Source organism: Lycium barbarum, chromosome 6 (genome assembly GCF_019175385.1).
Source record: "Lycium barbarum isolate Lr01 chromosome 6, ASM1917538v2, whole genome shotgun sequence".
Lineage (NCBI taxonomy): Eukaryota > Viridiplantae > Streptophyta > Magnoliopsida > Solanales > Solanaceae > Lycium > Lycium barbarum.
Genome location: NC_083342.1, coordinates 7,136,065 through 7,157,159, shown reverse-complemented (window position 1 = coordinate 7,157,159; position 21,095 = coordinate 7,136,065). Strand labels below are relative to the sequence as shown.

General features: G+C 34.8%; 3 protein-coding genes across 4 annotated transcripts; 2 read left to right on the top strand and 1 right to left on the bottom strand.

Annotated features, from left to right (window-relative positions):
- The first annotated feature begins 1,918 nt into the window (after positions 1–1,918).
- On the top strand, positions 1,919–7,267 carry LOC132600657 (ubiquitin-conjugating enzyme E2-23 kDa-like). 2 transcript variants are annotated; one of them, XM_060313971.1, is made up of 8 exons: positions 1,919–1,937; positions 2,246–2,275; positions 4,273–4,344; positions 4,524–4,603; positions 5,547–5,661; positions 5,871–5,923; positions 6,724–6,852; positions 6,944–7,267. In XM_060313971.1, the coding sequence occupies exons 3-8, from the start codon at positions 4,301–4,303 to the stop codon at positions 7,078–7,080; spliced, it is 558 nt and encodes a 185-aa protein (XP_060169954.1). In that variant the 5' UTR covers positions 1,919–1,937; positions 2,246–2,275; positions 4,273–4,300; the 3' UTR covers positions 7,081–7,267. The 2 variants fall into 2 exon arrangements, with proteins under 2 accessions (XP_060169954.1, XP_060169952.1); XM_060313969.1 differs by lacking the exon at positions 1,919–1,937 and adding an exon at positions 2,147–2,163.
- An 864-nt stretch (positions 7,268–8,131) lies between these two features.
- Positions 8,132–11,266, top strand: LOC132643745 (probable inactive receptor kinase At2g26730). The gene is made up of 2 exons (XM_060360277.1): positions 8,132–9,698; positions 10,391–11,266. The coding sequence occupies exons 1-2, from the start codon at positions 8,297–8,299 to the stop codon at positions 10,981–10,983; spliced, it is 1,995 nt and encodes a 664-aa protein (XP_060216260.1). The 5' UTR covers positions 8,132–8,296; the 3' UTR covers positions 10,984–11,266.
- A 619-nt stretch (positions 11,267–11,885) lies between these two features.
- On the bottom strand, positions 11,886–20,529 carry LOC132600656 (outer envelope protein 39, chloroplastic). Its single transcript, XM_060313968.1, has 11 exons — positions 20,253–20,529; positions 18,797–18,863; positions 18,661–18,696; positions 18,340–18,484; positions 17,755–17,913; positions 17,297–17,367; positions 17,137–17,215; positions 16,913–17,028; positions 15,899–16,046; positions 14,815–14,884; positions 11,886–12,414 (listed from the first exon to the last, which is right to left on the bottom strand). Exons 1-11 carry the CDS (start codon positions 20,284–20,286, stop codon positions 12,257–12,259), a joined length of 1,083 nt encoding a protein of 360 aa, XP_060169951.1. The 5' UTR covers positions 20,287–20,529; the 3' UTR covers positions 11,886–12,256.
- Positions 20,530–21,095: the final 566 nt, after the last annotated feature.

Below are 21,095 nucleotides of genomic sequence, written 5' to 3'. Positions count from 1 at the left end.
ATAAAAGGAACAATATAAGAAAAATGCTAAAACAAGACAAATAAATGTAGGAATGTAAAAGGAGCTGCATGATAAGCAAGCTCTCAATCTCGTCTAGCATCAGTTAGTTAAATAGACCACGAAAGTCGTACTGCAACTATGCCAAGTAAAATATTATTAAATAGTTTTATAGTGTATATTGATTATTTTCATAATATTGATGAAGACAAATGGCAACAACGAGCAAGAAGATTCTAGTTTATGTGCTTTCTGAAAGATCTTAAACTTCTTTCTTAAAATATGCAAAGGTAAATAACCACTACTCACTAAATCCTGCACTATTATTTGCGTGGTACTTGCTTTCTTAAATAACATGGTTATCATATTTGTAGATCTAAGCATGGTGAATTTTCCAAGATCATATTTGGTGCTATGTCACTAATGAAAATTAGGTTTTTGTAGGTTGCTTTTATCTTTAAAACTTTTACGTTTATTATCATATAAAATGAAAAGTGCCACATAAATGCTTTGTTGGCCTATTTTTTAATTGCCACACACTTTAACGGGTGTGAGGCCGCTCTCAATGCCACTTGGCATTGCAAGGAGTTTAGATAGATGATATTACAATCCATGAGATAACATTAGCACCCCATAGGCTAAGTATTAAATTGACAAAACGTGAATAATTTTTAAGAGTTTTTAGATATTAACTCTTTAAAAAAAAAAAAAAAAAACTGGGGTGCAAATAAACAAAAGTTGCATAGATTAAGGATGCAAAATGCGAAGAACTTGATATTCTCTTTTAAGAGTTTCTCTATTCTAAATGCTTGAACCTAAAAGCCTTAACCATCCATCATGGCACACCTAGGGGCAGGTTGAAGCTTACGGTTATCACTTAGAGGATTCATCTAAACCTAGTACTTTTGAAGAGTATACTGTGTAAAAATTTGCTAATACTGCTGTAGACATCGAAATTTTATGGGACTCTACAAGTTGAGCCCAATATGTATTAGAGTTTTTTTGGAGACTACTCTACCTTAAACCCTAGAATAAGCCAATAAAACGACACATATTCACTTGAAGAGGCATCTCAGATATCCCATAAACTCATGGGTATTCAAAAAGAGGTAAATACGTGGCCGGATATTTCTTGACAACCAAATACTTCAAGAAGATCCACAATATCCTTTCATGGAGATCAAATACATCCCAAGAAAGTCCACATATCCAAATCCAAATCATCCTACGTTCGAGAAATAAGCTACTAACGACCCTCGAATTACGGAGATATATTAGGAGAGAAGAATCAAGGGAATAAACAGATCTTGTACCCGCAATGTTCATCAATAAAATCTCAGTTTCTTCATATTTTGTTTGTGGTTGTAATTTATTTCCACATATCGAAATTTGTTGCAAACAACTGCAACAAATAATAGATATGAACCAATAACCTTAAAAATATAATGATTAAATGCTGAGAACTTTAAAGTTTGAACACCTAAAGCTTATAGATCCGCTTTTGCCTACACCGAGTGTATATTAAATTTTATTAATCTATCATGTTTGTTTACCGTATTGCTTTGACGAATATCACATTTCGATAGATTATATAATTTCTCGTCGTTATATAATTACACATATCGATAATTTGAAGGATAAACCTACAAGAAAATTAGGTACGAGTAGAGTTATTATAAGAAGAAAAAAATAAAATAAATGATAAAATATAATTATTAGATAACAAAAAACAACAAAATGAGAAAAGAATAAGGTAATGGTGTAATATCAAATCTATCCTTACATAACAATATATTTAATGATACAGAGCAATAAAATTTAAGTAACCGTCAAAACAATACTATTAGTGGTGGGAGTGGAAGTGATAAAACATAGGGAAATATAATACATAGAGATTTGAGGTTGAGGAGAAGAGCCAAATACGGCAATATACTGACATGGTGTCTACCTTTTTTTTTTCTTTTTCTTTTTTGGTTCAGTTACAGAAATGGAGATTGAACAAGAAACCAAACTGTAAAAAAAAAAAAAAAAAAAAAAAAGTAACACAATAAGCAAAGCAAAAAGACACGTATGTGTTAGTACTATCTATCAATTTTTTGTGTCATTCTTTTTGTACATTGCACGTGCCCCTTTAATCAATTCTGTAACTCTCACCAACGCCAACATGTGGACACCTTTCCCTTTTATTTAAATTGTCCTTTTTTTCTTCTCTTATATATGTTGATGTGTTTTTTTTTTTTCCATTCAGATCTTCTACTTTCTTGGACATAAAATTCTGGTTAGTCTAATGAAATCTTGATATTGATGTTGTGAATTGTTTCTTGTTTATGTTTGAAGCAATAAAATGAATTTGATTGTGAGGGGTTGTTGTTACTTTGATTGGTTGGTTTTTTTTTTTTTTTTTTTTTTGCTTATATTTGTCAAAGATTTGATCTTATGTCAATTTGGTTCACCATTGTGCATTGTCAAGACTAGATAAAATGTTTTAGATGCTTTGATTCTTTCAGTATTAATCAATTGTCTATGTGTAATGGTTCTTGGAATGGATTTGTGTATTTTGAGGGAGTCAAGTTTGTGAATAACCGTGCTGGCCTGACCAGCTTGCGTGCATCTCGATTAAGATTAATTCAGTATCAGAACTTGGATAGATAGGAAACAAATCACATAGTGCTTTTGCCTACGCTAGGATTTGAACCTCGGACATTATAGTTATCAATCGACCTCATTGATCACTAGATCACACCGTAGGGTACAAATTTATGAGTATTTTACTTCATAATCGTGGTGTATGGGCCAAGCACCTCAACTAACTCCATCCACGAGGTACCTGCTACCTCCCACTAGCACCCAGTGCAGTTTCGAGTAACTATGTCTACCAAGGCTTGGACATATAAGATGAAATCACCTAGTATTTAACCTAGTATTTTTTTCCTCCGCTAGGATTTGAACCTGAGGCTTTGTGGTTCTTAACCCTCTTCATCGACCACTAGACGAGAACTTTTAGACTTCTAAAAACTTTTGTCCTGTGTCTTAAGTTTTACTTTTTTGAACTTTATTATGGCTGTGAAGATTTCATCCTAATGTTGTCTTAGATGTGGCTTGCATTTTTCATGTCAAAATGGATATTCTGATCGAAATATGCACTAAAAATTATGCAATAGTAAGGTGGTAAGTGTAACTTGATTGTGAAGCCCTGGCGATAATACCATTTATAGTTATCCTACTATCAGGAATGAGAGATTCGAAGGCCTGTCGTTAATTCCACACTTCCCATTTATATGATTTTCCTGTGAATTATGCACACACAATCGCGTCCCTTAACTAGTTTATTGATGAAGAGGCAATGATGAGTTGCAGGCCTAGCAAGCAGGCTATAGAGCATTTTCTAGTTTGTTAAACACCACATGACCACAGACATGTAATTGCTGGATATGGTAGTACCAACTTGTATTCTAATTCTGCTGAACATCAATGATCGCTCAAAACCTATAACTCAATTTCAAGGCTATCGCTTTGTTAAAAAACTACATTGAAAGAATCTTTGACTCTTAAGTGTTTGAAGTACATCACCGTGCTTCAACACATTACTAGTACTCATAATAAGTAAAACGATGGGTTGGGCAACTCAATCGAGACGGTATATCAAGTATTAAAACTCATTGGGGGAATGAGTTTGAGACTCAGTTGCCCCTTTCGATGGGGAGCTTTTTGAGACATTTTCCCATATGGCCATCCTTGAAACTTGTGGTACTTAATTGAAACTTGAAAGTGTTACAAGGGGCAAGGTAGACCTAAAATCGCAGTGAGGCAAGTTGTCTGAAAGACCTGCAATCTGTTGGAATTCATGCTAACATAGTGAAAAATAGGACTCAATGAAGAAAAAAGATCTCTTTAGGTGATATATATTAGTTGGAATTAAGTTTTTGACATGTTAGAACATTTAGTTAGGTACAATGTCTGCTAATTGTGTTTTGGTATTGTCAGAGTCATCTTTGTCAGTAGCAAATGTAGAGAACTTCTAGTCCTAGAGAAACTAAATTCTTCAATGTTGGATTAAGACGGACTTAATTGAAGCAATATGGACGATGAATATTCATGTAGCTGACCCCAACTTTGCTTGGGATTAAGGCGTGTGGTTGTTGTTGTTGTAACCATTTTCTTTTTACGCTCTTACAAAAACAGCCGTGTAATTCTGATTTCTTTGTTTGGTTTCTTTTTTCACATCTTGCTTATTGTTACAAAGTTGTATGTTGAATCCTTGCCTTCATTCTGCAGATTCTGAGGGCCAAATAGTTAGTTGAAAATGTCTTCTCCAAGCAAAAGAAGAGATATGGATGTTATGAAATTGTAAGAACATCCGTAATAGGATTTTCTTGCTGTCGTTGATATATTTTTGTTGATTCTAAACAGTTTAGCTGTGTATCATTTTATCTGATGGATCAATGTTTATGAATACATATGAAAGTTCATATGGCAGGTTTTGATTTACCACCATGAGGTTTCTTTTTGTCATTTTCATTTCATAGGATGATGAGTGATTATACGGTGGAGACAATTAATGATGGAATTACGGAGTTCAACGTGGAATTTCATGGCCCAAAAGAAAGTAATGTCATGAAGATACTTGTTTAGCTTTGTCTTTTATTGATTTCGACTTTTCTGAAGGTTCATCTTCCCCTACATTGGCTTTTACCTTCTTAAAGTTAGTTTTTGAAGAGAGGGCAGCAATTTTAATTGGATTACATGGATTAGTTTTATATAAACAGTGATACTTACAGTTTTGTTTCTTAATTATCTCAAAATGTCGTTTTTAACACTCATTCTATATTTTAGCATAAGAATAACCAATCAACACCTTTCTGCTCTCCGTCTCTTAAAAGTAACCTTTCCATCAGAATCTTGCACTAGTTGTTTTTCTCATAGAGCAGCATGTTACTTATTATATGGTATTTCTATTGGAGATGATTCTATTTGCTTAGGTAACTATGTCGCTCGGATTCAGGTGCGGATTTAGAGGTCAGATTCTTCATCACATATATTTTAGAATTCGAGGGTATGGATCCGAGTGCGGATATGGGTTCTGAGTTATGGCCTATAAATGTATATTTCGAGTCTATGACATATATAATATATTTCGATTAATTAAAATTATTGAACTAAAACTAATCAGTACAACTTAATTTCTTATAAACACCTAATATTTTGTGCATAAGATACATCGTGTACTAGCAAAGCGTTCTCATATTTTATACAACTATATATATATATATATATATATATATATATATATATATATGACAAATAAAAAAACTATCCCAATACCCAATCGATCTATACTTCTCGGTCATAGATTTAGTCAAAGCAGCCAAGATAAGTTGACCAAATCCATTGTAGAATTCACACCCACACCCAAATCGTGTCGGAGGGACACGGGTGCGGTAGGTATCTTGAAGGGTCTGAGCAACATAGTTAGATAATGCAGACTGATACATTTAGTTGGTTGGCATGCTTTTGTTTCTGTATTTTGCTAACTTTCTAAATTGTTACAGGCCTTTATGAGGGCGGAGTCTGGAAAGTAAGGGTCGAGTTGCCAGATGCTTATCCTTACAAGTCTCCTTCCATTGGGTTTCTCAACAAAATATTCCACCCTAATGTTGATGAACTGTAAGTTATACATACATTCTTTTTGTAGGTTAAGCAATTACCTTTTTACTTTAAGTCACGTGTAGGATGTTGTGGTAGATAATTATATATATGTTGGCTACATTTCTTCTTTTAGTCTCTTTGCTGAACCTCTGTAACACAAGTCTATGTAGTACCTTTGAGGAAAATGGTAACGCACTATCACTCACAAGATTCGTCTGTTATTGCAGGTCTGGCTCAGTCTGTTTGGATGTCATCAATCAGTCATGGAGTCCTATGTTTGGTAATTGCATACTGCAAGTGAACAAAGCACTAAGGGCCCGTTTGGACATTAAAAAAGTCCATTTTTTCTTCAAAAAATGTTTTCAAGACATTGTTTGGTTATACATTGGAATGATTTCTTGGATAGACTTTGAAGGAGTTTTTCAAGTTTGAAAAAACCAGTTTTTCAAGCGAAAAATCTTTTCGCTCAACCGAACTTCAATCTTTTTCAAGTTAAATGTGTCTGAACTCCGAACACAACTTCAGCTGTCAAATACCATTTTCAACTTCAACTTCAAAAACTCTTTTATTTTTTCAAGTTTAAACTAAATCTTTGTCCAAATGTGTACTAAGAGGTTTAGAGTGAAAAGAAAGTTCACACACATTGAGTTCTTACTTCTTCTTAAGTTTATTTCACACGAATGCATTTCACTTTGTCATCTGACTGATTTTTTTTGTTCAAGGTTCTTTTAGCATAGGTTATAGACATGAATTAATACAAGTCAATTGTTTTTTTCAATGGCTGTGGCACTAGTGTATTCATTTCCAACCTTAAAAAGGTCAATAACAGAAGCTCAACTCTCATTTCACTATTCAGATTATGTCTAGTATTCCTTGTTTTTAAATGAAAATAACTAAAAGTGTCGTTCATGGTTCTGATTTGAGTATGAATGATATGAGTTAGTTTTGTTCTGGCACTCCATATATCTTCGTTTCAAGAAACTTTTTTATGAAAGTTCAGCTCAAGATGTTGATAATATCATAAAACGTTCGTAGACTGTGAGATCCACATTTTCTGACCAAGCATATGCCGGTGTGCAGATCTCTTAAATGTATTTGAGGTTTTCCTACCACAGCTTTTGCTATATCCAAATCCTTCGGATCCATTAAATGGTGATGCAGCCTCACTGATGATGAAGGACAAGAATCAATATGAGCAAAAAGTGAAAGGTGACTATTTGACAACCATGGCCGACATGCATGTTAGGTAGATGTTCTATGTTGTAACTCTGCTTTTCCTGAGAATGTTTTCATGATGCAGAGTATTGTGAGCGGTACGCAAAGAAGGAGAACGTCGTTGGCACACCGAAAGATGAGAGTGATGATGGGATTAGTGAAGAGGAGTACAGTGGACGGAGCGATAGTGATGACGAAGTTGTTGGACATGCTGATCCCTGAGTGAATAGACTAGAATGGAGACTATGTTTAGTTAATTTTTCTCCTTACATGTAATATTTGATTCATCCTCGCATGTAAATCAAGATGCAAAAGGTAGTTATATGTATGATGAATTTCAATCTGTGTAGAAACTTTCCATCTTATGGTTAATGTAATCAATGTGTTAGAATTCAGGTTCTTATTTTCAGACGTGTGTTCGTTAAATAGGCAGATTCAGAATTTAAACCTGATGTGTATAGCTGAATTCGTTTTGCTTCTAATACTTTTGAGTTCATCAGAATTCAACATTAGTTGACGTTTTAGTGATTTTTCACGTGTATATCTATACTTCAAGTCGAAAATTATAATTTTGGATGAACTAATCAAATGTATGGTCCATCTCCTTGTGCACTCAAAATAGACAAAATCAGTTTCAAGAATCTTTTTAGATATATATTAGAGCATGTTTAACTTGTCCTTTCTTGTTAATTTTTTCATAAATGGAGTGTCTATAAGATGCTCTATTTCTTAAGAAGTTCGTTACTACTCTAGAAGTTGAGCCAGCAAAAGTGATCTAGTTAATAATTTTTACAATCAATGACACATTATTCAAATTATTACTAAATATACACTGATGGTGTAAAGAAGGTTATGATATCAGTGTTGCAGGCCTTACTTTTAGAATTATTAATCCCTCTTACTATGGACAATTAGGTGTAATTATCTCTCAAATGACCAGATAGGGTTCAACTAATTATAAACCGTTAAGTGTATAAATTTTAAACTCAATATAGGTCTATAAATCAACCCTAGTGAAGTTTATTTTGAGGTCAGCATTGTCGAAGATATAATTAAGTAAATAAAAGTAACGACTTAGACTTCTAGAAGATATAATCATAAACTTCAACAGAGCAGACATATGTCGCAGGTTCAAGTTTTACCGCCACCTATTATGAAAAAAGATAATATAATCTTTGTGCTTGAAAGATGATTATCTGAAAGAAAAAAGACAGTAGTGGATAAAGTTAAAGGGTAATTCTCAGCCGGCCGGCTTTTGGATTTAGTCGTTGTGTTTTCCGCCAAATGGCGCCACATCAGTCGATTATTGACTATTCAAACATTGGGAATATCCACAATCATAACTGAATAATTCATCATATATAATTTGTTTTCCACTTTAGAAATCTGTTTATTATCCTCCTATTTTGCACCACATTTGCTAGTACCATCATGCAAAATGAGCCAGATTCTCACTTTAGCTTTGCTCTTCATTTCATTCTTTCTCATCTTTGACACAGCTAAAAGTGATGAGACAGTGACTAGAGATGCATTGCTCAAGTTTCTTGCAGAGGTTTCTAACAATAATAGTTCAATTCTTGGAACTAATTCAGGCTGGAACATAACATCTGATCCTTGCAAGGACAATTGGCTTGGCGTTACATGTAACGCGAAGTCTCTCTCAGTGGAGAAAATCATTCTTGATGGTTATGATTTTTCCTCTGGAACGTTCGATGCCACCAAGATTTGTAACGTGGAGCCTATCGCGGACACCCTTTTCTTCCTGAGTCTCGAAAATGACCTACTTCAGGGGAAAAACTTGGACAGTATAGATAAATGCAAGCATCTAACACACCTTGTTCTTGGTGGAAACCGGTTCTCGGGTAGCATTCCACAATCATTTTCAAGATTGAATAATTTGAAAAGGCTTGACATATCCAACAATGACTTATCGGGGGCTCTGCCTGATTTATCCAGGATTTCGGGCTTGATAGAACTCGAGGCTCGGAACAACAAGCTATCAGGGGAGATACCTGAATTTGATTTCTCGAACTTTGTTACATTTAATGTCTCTTTCAATAATTTCAGTGGATTGATTCCGCCTGAGGGTGACCGTTTCCCCGTTAGTAGCTATATGGACAATCCTCTTTTGTGTGGGGTCCCGTTGGCAAGAAAATGCTCATCGTTGCCCGAAGAGTCAGAATCAGATGAAATTCCCGTCTTGCCCGAAAAGTCAGAACCAGATGATCATGACAAGCCAAAAAGCAGCTTGCCGAGAGATGAAATTCTGATGTTTTCAGGTTATTTCCTGATAGGCCTGGCTCTGGTTCTTGCTATCCTACTATGCATCTACAAAAAACGGAAGCAGATACAGAAGAAGAAAGAATCAAGAATCAAGGCGATGAAAAAAGTGGCTATAGTTGATCATGATAGTGAAAGGCTTACTATTACATCAATGGAATCAAACAAAGGCACGAGCAATTCAGATATGTCATCAGCTGTAATTTCTTCCGATGAGAGCAACACTGCGGTTTCACAGTCACTCGTGGTTCTTACAAGTCCTGAGGCGAATAACGGATTGAGATTTGAGAATTTGCTCAAGGCTCCAGCAGAGTTGCTTGGAAGAGGGAAGCATGGTAGTGTTTACAAAGTGATGTGTGAAAATCCCGAAATGACACTGGCTGTCAAGAGGATAAAAGATTGGTCAATAACTGGTAGTGAATTCAAGAAAAGAATGCAGAAACTAGACCAAATTAGGCATCCAAATGTGTTGCCTGTTGTTGCATTTTATTCTTCTAGACAAGAGAAGCTTTTGGTCTATGAGTACCAAAATAATGGTAGTCTACTTCTACTTCTACAAGGTAAGTTCCATTCAATCTGTCCTTCTGTGTATTGAGTTGTGTGATTGTTTCATCTTAGAACTTAAACTGCACAAGGGTCTGATTCTTTTTCATCGGCCAAGCATGTGGAAATTCTTATTAACAATGGGTGCACGGTGGTGAGATTTCAATATGTTCTAATACCGTATGGAATTGAAAGACATGGTCATCTAAAAACTTTTAATGCTGAAAAAGTGCAAACTTTTATTTACTTAATTACGTTGAGTAGTAATTAAGCTTTTAGGCGTGTGAAATACTTTGTTTAAGGTATTAATTGGATAAGTGACATGATTTAACTGCTGAGGCGGATCCAGGATTTGAAGTTTATGGATTCTGGATTTGAAATTTATGGGTCATGAAGTTTATTATATGTACATTTCTCAACACATATATATGGTTTGGACCAAAACTACAGGTTTCTGCTGAACTCGCACTTCCCATGCTAGATCCCCCATAGATCTAAGTGCCAAGTGCTAACCAAAACTCTAAATATTGGTTTAGCAAATTCAACTTCCCTCCAATTCTTCTTGTTAAATGATTTGGCACATCCCATTTTATAAGCCCTTTGAAGCCTTCGTAAAACACCATTGTGGGATTAAAATATTTCTTTGCTTAATATTAACAAAATTTTACAACAATTATCTTCAACTCTCATGTATAAATCTGCTTATCAGGAATCCAGAAAGGACAAACATTTCATTGGAGCAGCAGACTTTCTATAGCAGCAGGCGTAGCCGGCGCTTTAGCTTTCATGCATCAGGAGCTTCAACATGACAGAATTGCTCATGGAAACTTGAAATCATCAAACATTTTGTTGAGCAACAACATGGAGCCATTGATCAGTGAATATGGTCTTATGAGCATTGCTGAAACTAGTACTAGTGCTGCTGCAAGCAGTTCCAATTATGTCTTCCCTATAACTGATGAAAATGTAGGAGCAATCTTTAAAGCAGATATTTATGCATTTGGTGTCATTCTGTTGGAGTTGTTAACAGGAAAAGTGCAAAACAATGGAATAGAACTTGCTAGTTGGGTTGTTAATGTGCTAAGAGAAGAATGGACAGTTGAAGTGTTTGATAGAACTTTGATCCAAGAAGGTGCTAGTGAAGAGAGGATGGTTAATTTGTTACAAGTGGCTGTTAAATGTGTGAACCATTCTCCCGAGGCTAGGCCTAGTATAAACCAAGTTGCTCTCATGGTTAGCACTATACGAGACGAGGATGAAAGGTCCATCGATGTTTCTTCAAGTACTAGTACTATCATCTGATCAGAACTGAAAGGTCCATCGATGTTTCTACAAGTACTAGTACTATCATCTGATCAGAACTGAACGTTTCAAATTGTTCATCATCTTTTTCTCTTCTAGAATAACCATTCTCCTGAGGTTAGGCCTTGTATAAACCAAGTTCCTCTCAAGGTTACCACTATACGAGACGAGGATGACAGGTCCATCAACATTTTTGCAAGTACTAGTACCGTCATCTGATCAGAACTGAACGCTTCAAACTGTTCGTCATTTTTTTCTGTTTTTCTAGAATCGAGTTAACTATTATTTTAAGATAGATTTTGGGACGAAGGATGTACTTATTATTTATCAAAAACTCATGAATTACTCTAGACACTCAACATGTTTAGTAGGAGTTGATATTCTCCTGCTTGTAGCAATGTCTTTATTTGTCTTGATTTAAGTCTATGACACACATTATTAGATAAGATTGAAAATGATCATATTTGCCCGAAAATGCTAGTAGCATGCATTGAAGATAAAATAAGGAAAGGTCATTTAAGATGGTGAGATCATGTCCTGCATCAACCTACAAAATGCCCCGATACATACGTGTGAAAACGGTGGTAAGTGAAGATGTTAAAAAAGGATGAGGTAGACCTAAAATCACATGGAAAGATGTTCTCTCGAAAGACCTATAATTTCTTGTGAGCAAAGCGGACTTAGCTAAAGATAGCGCACAATGGAAAAAGAAAAAATTCATATAGGTAATACCACTAGTGGGAAAAACTGAAGATTCATATAGTCGACCTCAACTTGTTTGGTTTGAGGAGTAGTTGTTATAGTATTAGTTTGTAGTTCGTACAATCAACAATTTTATTTGTGGACATATAAAACCAGTAAATCAAACTCACATCATTACTCTGGAATTCAAGATTAGTAAATGAAATCAACTGACAGATTCTATATTTGTAAACGAAAAAAGGAATACGATGTCTATGTTGTCTTAATGTAAGCAGGTTATTAATTTTGACATTATGACTAACTTCCTGATGGTCCTGTAAAGAATTTACAAATTTCTATCTAAACTTTGAAGGAGAAAATGGAACCACCTCTATGCACCAACTTGCTCAATATGCTTTCCAAAAAAATCTTCGTTGCTGTCCCTACAAGAAAACAGCCTTTATTCCCAATAAGGGAAAGGCCACTGTTCGGAGCCCAAAATCCGATTTCTTATAGTTATCCTCAGAAATTTTCTCTACGAATGCAGCACTGATAAAAGGTATGTCATGGTTCTAAGTGCTGTGGCTAAGACTCAAGAGGGGAGGTTACTGAAGCCGAAGTACACTGTTCGTTGTTGAAATGCATTGACTGCACAGTCCACCTGGAAGTGTCCCAACTGTGACTTGAATCTAAGGCCATATCCGAGCCCAAGTCCGTTTCCTGGTTTGCCATGCCTAAGAGCAGGATTTCCTGAAATGCATCAATGGATCAGATGTTAGAAAACGCTTTTTATGAAACTAGGACAGTGATATCTGGATAGTGTATTCTTTTCATCCACAAAAACAGGACAACCATCGAGAAGCGAAAAATGTTTACGTATGAGTTTCTGAGGGATACACATGCATGAAAGGATGAAGCATTTATTTGCTATGTTGCTCGGACCTCCAAAAACAATTGTCGTACCTGTGTCGAATCCTCCAAAAATAGCATTTAGAGTATCCGACACACATCCGGCAGTATTTTCAAAGAGTCCGAGCAACATAGTTTGTTTGTTCCTAAAGCAGGCAATCATCTAAATATAGAAGTCCAGAAGTCTGAGATTCAAAGAGTTTGTACCATGCAAATGCTGAAGTTTAGTCCGTCCAATGATCCAGAAACTAAAAAGTTTGACCATTGTTGTAATGATCAAATGTCAAGCCCTATTGGAAAAGTCTTGCCATTTTACACAAACAACCAAGGCCAGAGCTTTTCATTCTGGCCTATTTCTTTGTTTTTTTTTTTTGGGAAGAACACGACAATTGAGCTCGAGCCTGTCATTTGAGATTCCTCTAGAATCCTAAACCAGAACTTTTAACTTGTATATCTTATTTAGAATAGTGCTTTATCTTGCTCGTTGATATTTGTATATCATACAATAAAAGTGTAATTCTTTCTAACAGCTTAAACTTTTAGATGAGATGGCACACATTTCCACATGGTACCAGAGCAGACAGAGGTCTTGCATTCGAGTCTCACTACCACCTATTATCAAAAGGAACCTCCGTGCTTGGTCCACGAAAAAGAATCAGGTTTATGTGTAGAAACCACAAAAGGAAACAAATAACCTACTCTAGAGAATTAGGAACCTAATATTTCGTAAGATTAACCCTAGCTATTATAATTAAAAAAAAAAAAAGGAAACAAGAAACTGAAAGTATTAATTCTAGGAGTCTGTTGGCTCACACCAGGTTTCTTCCCTTTTCAACCCCTCAAGTTGGCATTAAGTTATAATTCTAGGTATCTGGTAGCTGAACAAATCAGATCCTTTCTTTCTGATACACCCCCTCAAAATAGAATCAAAATAGTTTCTATTGCTAGATTACGCAATAAATTGTCCCGATTGTTTCGACTTTCTTGTGAAATCCTCGACAGAACATTTGCCAATTGATTAAAGGTTGATATACAAGGCATATTCATTATTTCAGTCTCTAATTTCTCGTCAATAAACTAGTCGTACACCTCTACACGTTGGGTTTTGTCACTAGAAATTGAGGTCACTTTCTTCTTGTTACAGTAAAAACCATAATAGCTGATGGTATACACATTCTCAAGCCTGAAATTAGCCTTTTTATCAACAACTCCTCACCGAAACTAAAAGCAACCGATCTGAATTCTGCTTCAGCATTGTTTCTTGCCACCATATTGTGTTTTTAACTTCTACATGTGAAAAAATTTTGCTCCAACAAAAGAGCAACAACCAGAATAGATCAGCCATAATAAATCTTCCTTCATTTGTAACCCGAACCCAATCGGCATCTTCATAAGTTTTTATTCGCAAATATTCTCTTATTCTGAATAGCAAACCCTTCTTAGGTAAACTTTTCAATCAGGATTCAAAATACTGCCTCAGAGTACAATAAAGCACTAAACTAAGGAAATGAATGAACTGACTCACCATGCTAGTTCCAAAGGATTTGTGTGGTAAACAGAATTGCCTTGAGTTAAAATAGTGTTACTCTAATACATATTCCAGGCCGCCTTAAAAATGATTTAGCAAAACCAACAAATGCTACTCTTAACACATTTTTCAGCAGACATTCTCATCATCTTGTAAGGGTTGTTTTCACGCACTTATCATAAATACCTTAAGAGAATAACTGGGGATCATCGTATGAACTTAGATCTCGAACGTGGTAGTTAACCATAACCAGAGCATTATTAAGCTTAATTGCTTAAGTCATAAGCTAAATCATTAGTAGCTTCACTGGAAACAAAAGGTTGAAACCCTTACAACAAGTAACCGACTCAATACAAGCCCAACAACAGTAAGGCATGTTAAAAGCACGAGACAAACAAGTTTAAAAGAAGCGACACAAAATACACGGAAAACTAAAAACCAATTTTAACAATAATTTCTCAAACCGATTATTTGGAGTTACCGTATGTATATTGGCATCCCCTCCTTCCTCCTCCCACCAACCCTAACCCAAGCAACATAAGAAACAGAGAAAGACCTTACAGCTAAGCAAACATACATTCTCAAACATTTCCAAAGGAATAACCCACATGAAGATTTTCTAAAATTCTCAGATATATTTTTCTAAATTTCAACAGTAGTCTCTAACATAAAGCAAACGTTCTGCATAATGTAAAAATTACTAAGTCACTAACCAGGCACATGACGACCTGAGCCCAAATCAGATCCACAATCCAAGAAGACGGCACCATCAAGCATCTTGCTCTGGATAAGAAACACTGGGTGTGAGACTCCACAATACAAAATTTAATAGGTCCAAATGGATGCAGACAGGAACTAGTGACGGTAGGTAGCATCTGAGACTAGTACATACTAATTTCACAAAAGGGTAGAAGCAAGTAATCGATAAATGAAATAAGGGAACTTCGTTCCTCCTCTTGCAACTTGCAAGTGCAGATAAGAGGACACAGCTAGCATTTTACTTTTGAAATCCTGTTATATCACTTCTTGCAGCTAATCTTTTCCTCTCTTTTTTAACAGTCAATTCTGACAACTAATCTTTGTAAATAAAATTCTTTTCTTCAAGCTAGAAAAAAGTTTTGTTTGACTTTAAAGCGCTCTCAAATGATGATTTATCTAACAATATAATTCTTACATAACGATAGGACATTTCTTCAAGGTCAAATTCTTCAACTAAGACAGGACATAATTGCCAATAAAAAGACATGTATTCCCCTTAAAAGTTTGTATCATAGTGTTCCAGAAAGATGAAAGAAAGGTCTAATCAAAAGTCTAAAAATACATTGTGGTATTAAAGGGGCCAAAGGGAAAAAGAAGTAAAATTAAGCCCTTGTGAATCCCACTCAGAAGCCAACAAAATTGAAGTAATTGACAAAGTATGACATGTGTTAATTGCAAATTCAGAATATCCAATGAGTTTGCTTGTATTTAAGAGTTGAGTGTTTCTGGTATTTCCAGCTGCAAACTTGATTGAAAAAACTGATAGATATCGAAAACTATCAGATTCAAATAACACTCTTGAAGATTTTTCAGAAAGCAAAATAAACAAATCCATTTCTCAAACCTGTGCTACACAGTTACTCTTTTTTGTTCTGAATCATTGAATGCCATTTAAAATTACCAAGATTTCATCCATATTTTTGCATAATTAAGGAAGTTAAGAGACTAGAATGATAATAGAAAATATTTTTGCAAAAATGTGCAACCAAATGATTGTCTTACAAGCAAAGATCCAATAATATACAAATCAAACCATACCAAAGGAAATGTCAGTTCATTGTTAGCAACCAGACAAGATCTACCACAACCGACAGCTCCTTCACCATACCCTCGGACACTGCCAAGCCCGCCAATTGCAAAAGCTTGATAGGGAGCTATATCCCCCACGATAGAACCACCCATGAGGCTGTCACAGAAAAAAATGGGACTTTAGGATATGAAAAGATGCATTAGAAAGGAAACAAGAAAATAAAACTATACACGATAGAAAGCATTGTTTAACAGCAAGGCTTAAGATTTTTCGCAAGCCTAATATCAACATGAATGTATCCTCCAGAAAAATTCCCTACTTGTTGAAATGACCCATGAACCATATGACCATGAGTGTGAGTGAAGTCAGACTAGAATAAACAGTTAAAGATATATTTCAAGAATAACAGAAGCTAATAAATCTGACTAACAATTGAAGATACATTTATCAAGAACAAACAAATAAATAAAAGCAGAATCCACAGTTCTTAAACTACTGACTTATATTGAATTTGAAGAGCGAAGTAGAGCTAAAAACTCAATATCCTATTACTTCAAAAATCAAAGTAGAGTTAAAATCTCAATAATTTCTACTAGTTCCAAGTCCGGCTTCCATGTGTTTACTTGTTTCTATAAATATCAAAGCACAGAAATCTTGACCTTTCCAACGCATTTGTCGTATTTCAAATATCTTTCACATTTGACTTCCTTACATTGTTTTCCTGATGCTTCGATAATTTAGTTCATTACTTCCTACAAGCTTCCTCTTGTGCTTCTCACGTTAATATTTTCCAGAATAACTTACCACTAAATCATCAGACACTTGAAAGCACTTCAAAGCACAGAATGCCAACTTTCATTATTTTATATATGTCGTCGTCGTGACAATTGGATGCTTACTTATCTTTACTTCATTTTTATATCTTTGTTTGACTAGTAAATGTTGTACCGGTTGACCTGGCAGTAAAAATCAACTATGCCAAATTGATAAACCTTCAACTGTCAAATAAAAATGTTGCTCACCTCGTCAAGAGAAAAGCTGGCCCGAGTTTTAGTCCCCTTGATGCAGCAAACTTGAATCGGTTGAAGATCAGCCACTTGGAAAGAATAGGAACCCCTTGTTCAATTTGCAGGCTAAACTGGACAAGTGTGCACATGTTTTAGAAAGCATATAGACCATTGCATACATTATGATATCAAAATCGAAGAGAATATTTGCATTATCTTGTGTTTGGAAGGTGAATTACTTGAGAAAAACTACGATCGTTTGCTTTTGCATATCGAGACTCCTGTTTAACTACTACCATGCTATCATTATAGCCACCACTGCAAAGCAAGCATTTGTCAGTATACGCAGAGTTAGAACTCAATTAAGTGAAGTTAAGAATCAATAGTAGCTTAAGCTACCTGCAAGTCACCGGGAACCCATGAATATCGCTGTTTATTGAGCGACCCTCATCACTTACAGGACAAATATGCTGCATGAGAAATAACATTTATGCTTTCCTCAAATAAATCAAGGCCTAGAACATCACACTTGAAGTAGGACCCGTTTGTACATGAAAATTATTCACTTTTTTTCCGGAATAATTTTTCACTTTATTTCAAAATCAGTGTTTGGTTATAAAATTTCCAAATCCAACTTGGAGTTGGATTCTAAATTTGGATAAGTGTTTCAAACCTGTTTTCCAACTTCATCTTCATAAATTACAAATAAGGTGCTCTATTCTCTCCTTTGCAGATAGTATAACCAAATACAACTTCAACTACATAAATACCAAATAAAGTGAAGAATATTTGGAATCTACGGCCAAAAGCCTAATATGTCTATAAAGTTGTCATTAAGTTCTATGAGTTGCACTTACTTCAAATTTTATACTTGTCTTGCTGCTCCAGTTGGAACTTGCTGGCTCGCTCAAATCTAACCCAGCAGAGAAGCGACATAAGTTAACTCCGCCACTTCCTGAGCGAGAGAAGTTGTCATCTGGTACTCCATGGACCCCAATCTCGGGAGAAACAGAATGCTGGACAACAAGTGTAGTTCGGATTAACGTCCATAATGTGTCCGATTTTCCATACATAACAAATAAGTAGTTCTAAAGCCTACTTTCAAGCTGATACTTCGAATTAGGCAGAGTTGGTTTTCATTTCAAATAAATGTGACTCCAAGGCAGATCGGGTTACACAGAAGAGTTATTCTCTTCACCGCAATATGGTCCTCTCTTATAACTGATTTAACATTGATAATGAATTCTAAGAACAATGGGAGGTGAAATTGCTCATTTTAAACATACTCAGACCCACATATTTAATTTGAATTCCAATCAAATTAATTCCACAACCCCTTCACGAACCAGATTATTTCAAAATTCAAAATTTTCAGTCCTTGACCATTTATTCTTCTTTGACCAAAAAAAAAAAAGATCAAATAATTTTTGAGCTTAACACACCTGAATGACAAAAGACTGTTGAGCAAGCCATTCTGGTCTTGGCTTCCGGTAAGTAATCAAGATATTGGAATCATAGAGTCCTTTATCCCACAAAACATCTAGCTTCTCGCTCTTGCCAAATAAATTTGGGTGCTTTATGCAAAGACTGCCAAATAAAAAAAAAAAAGATTACCAATCTACGTACGAGTGGGGGTAAAAAAAAAAAAAACTGTTTAAATCCAAACCCTCAACTCTCCATCCTTAGAAACCCCAACAAAAATTTATAACCAAACAAAAAGAAGCTTAAATTTTCAAGAATAGAGCTCGAGAGAACTATATTACCTGCCAACTACCAATTCAAGGGGGCTGCCAGAATTCCTGTTTACAGAGACAGAACAGCAATATTAGAAAGAAACAAAGAGTGAAGAACTGATGAATAACAAAATCAATCAGAAAAAGTGCTTAAATATGTAAAAACCTGAAAGGCTGGAGCATCAACGCAGCGCTTAGTTTATGGGTGAAATCCACATTGACATCTATTTTTGCTGCAAGAAAGACCAACTCAAGTTAAAGCAAGTAGACAAAAATTCAATCTTTACAATATAAAGCACAAAAAAGAACTATCAGTCAACACTCAACACCCACTATGGCCAACCAAAAACATATTCACATAGACACAATTCAAAAGAAAGTTTCCAATCTTTTGTGAGAGAAACGTAAGAAGAAAGAGCACCCAGTATAACCAACCAAAACCACATTTTTATAGGCACAATTCAAAAGAAAATTTTCAATAACCAAGACTATAGATACCCATTATCGGCACCCAAAGAGCACTTCAAAAAACACAAATTTTAGAGAGTTATGAGATAATAAATTGTGGGTTTTATATGAGAAATGCAGGAGAAAAAGAAGAGACCTTTGCCTGCATGAATGCTTTTCTGAGCACCCATTAGCCCGTTAATGAGTTTACCACCATTCAAATTGATTGAAAATTCAATCTTTACAATATCAAGCACAAGAACTATTATCACCCAGTATAATCAACCAAAAACACAAATGCATAGGCACAATTCGAGAGAAAATATCCAATCTTTGCAAACTACCCATCATTGGCACACAAAGAACACTTCATAAAACCCAAATTTCAGGAGTTACAAGATAATAAAATGTGGGTTTTATTTGAGAAATGTAGGAGAAAAAGAAGAGATCTTTGCCAACATGTATGATTTTCTGAGCACCCATTAGCCCATTAATGAGTTTCCCACCATTCAAATTGATTAAAAATTCAATCTTTACAATATAAAGCACAAAAAAGAGCTATCAGCACCCACTATAGCAACCAAAAACACCTTTTCGTAGGCACAACATAAAGAAAACCAAAACAATATATACCCTTTATTGGAACACTTGATAAAACACAAACATTAGAGACTTATGACAAAATAAAATGTCTGTTTTATTTATGAAATGAAGTGGAAAAGAAGAGACCTGTGCCAACATGTATGCTTTTCTGAGCACCCATTAGTCCATTAATGAGTTTCCCACCATTTAAATTGATTCAAAATTCAAACTTTACAAATATACAGCACAAAAAAGAATATTAGCACCCACTATGGCTATCCAAAAACACATTTGCATAGCCACAATTCAAAAGAAAACTTCCAATCTTTGCAACCATAAAGCAAACCAATAACAGTATTTTATGGGTGAAATCCACATTGACATCTATTTTAGCTGCAAGAAATACCAACTCAAATTCAAGAGAATTAAATAAAAATTCAATCTTTACAATATAAAGCACAAAAAAGAACTATCAGCACCCATTATGGCCAACCAAAAATCACATTTGCACTTATAAAACACAAATATCAGAGAGTTATGAGAAAATAAACTGTGGGTTTTATTTGAAAAAATGAAGGAGAAAAAGAAGAGACCTTTGCCAGCATGAATGCTTTTCTGAGCACCCATTAGCCCCTTAATGAATTATCCACCATTCAAATTGATTGAAACTTCAACAAAAGTCTGTTGTATCTCTCACAGAGAGTGTTTTTTTTTTTTTTTTTTTTTTTTTGGTATTCAGTTTGTTGTAGTTATAGTAGTCTTATAGGCTTGTGTATTGTATAGAGGAGAACAGGAATAAAAAGAAAAAGAGAAGAAGAGGGAAATTTGGGAATCTCAAGTTAAGGAAGTTATCTCTTGCTTTCTAGATTGGCTTACCACACTCTCTGCACGTGTTGTATACTTCAGCCTTTCAATTAGAGGTCTGTTTGGAAAGCCACTTGGTAATTGGAATTGGTGTAATTATTGGGGTAGGCTAGTAATAACACAACGATATGCTTGTTTGTCATCATGTAACTGCAATGTTACTGCAAGCGTATTGTTTAGTTTCACAAGTGTAATTATACGGTTAGCTTAATTTAAAAATAAAAACAATCCGCTTTTTACTTCTTTCCAGAAAGATTTCTGCATCTTAAGATTTTGTTTATGGCTATTATATAATATTAGAACATCGTTATCAAAGAGAAGGTAGGAGAATGCTAGGCACGTTCTTGAAGCATGGTAAAATTTAATTATCAAAAATTAATATTTAAAAAATATGTGCTTTTATAAATGATATTAAATTACGTATTTAACAACACATTATTTCTTGAAAGTATATTAATAAGTAATCATTTATTTGCAACTAATATTGTAAAAAATAATTGATATATATTTTTAAAATTAATAATATTTTAATTTTAATTAATTATAAAAAATAAAAAAAAGTAATTTTTTTG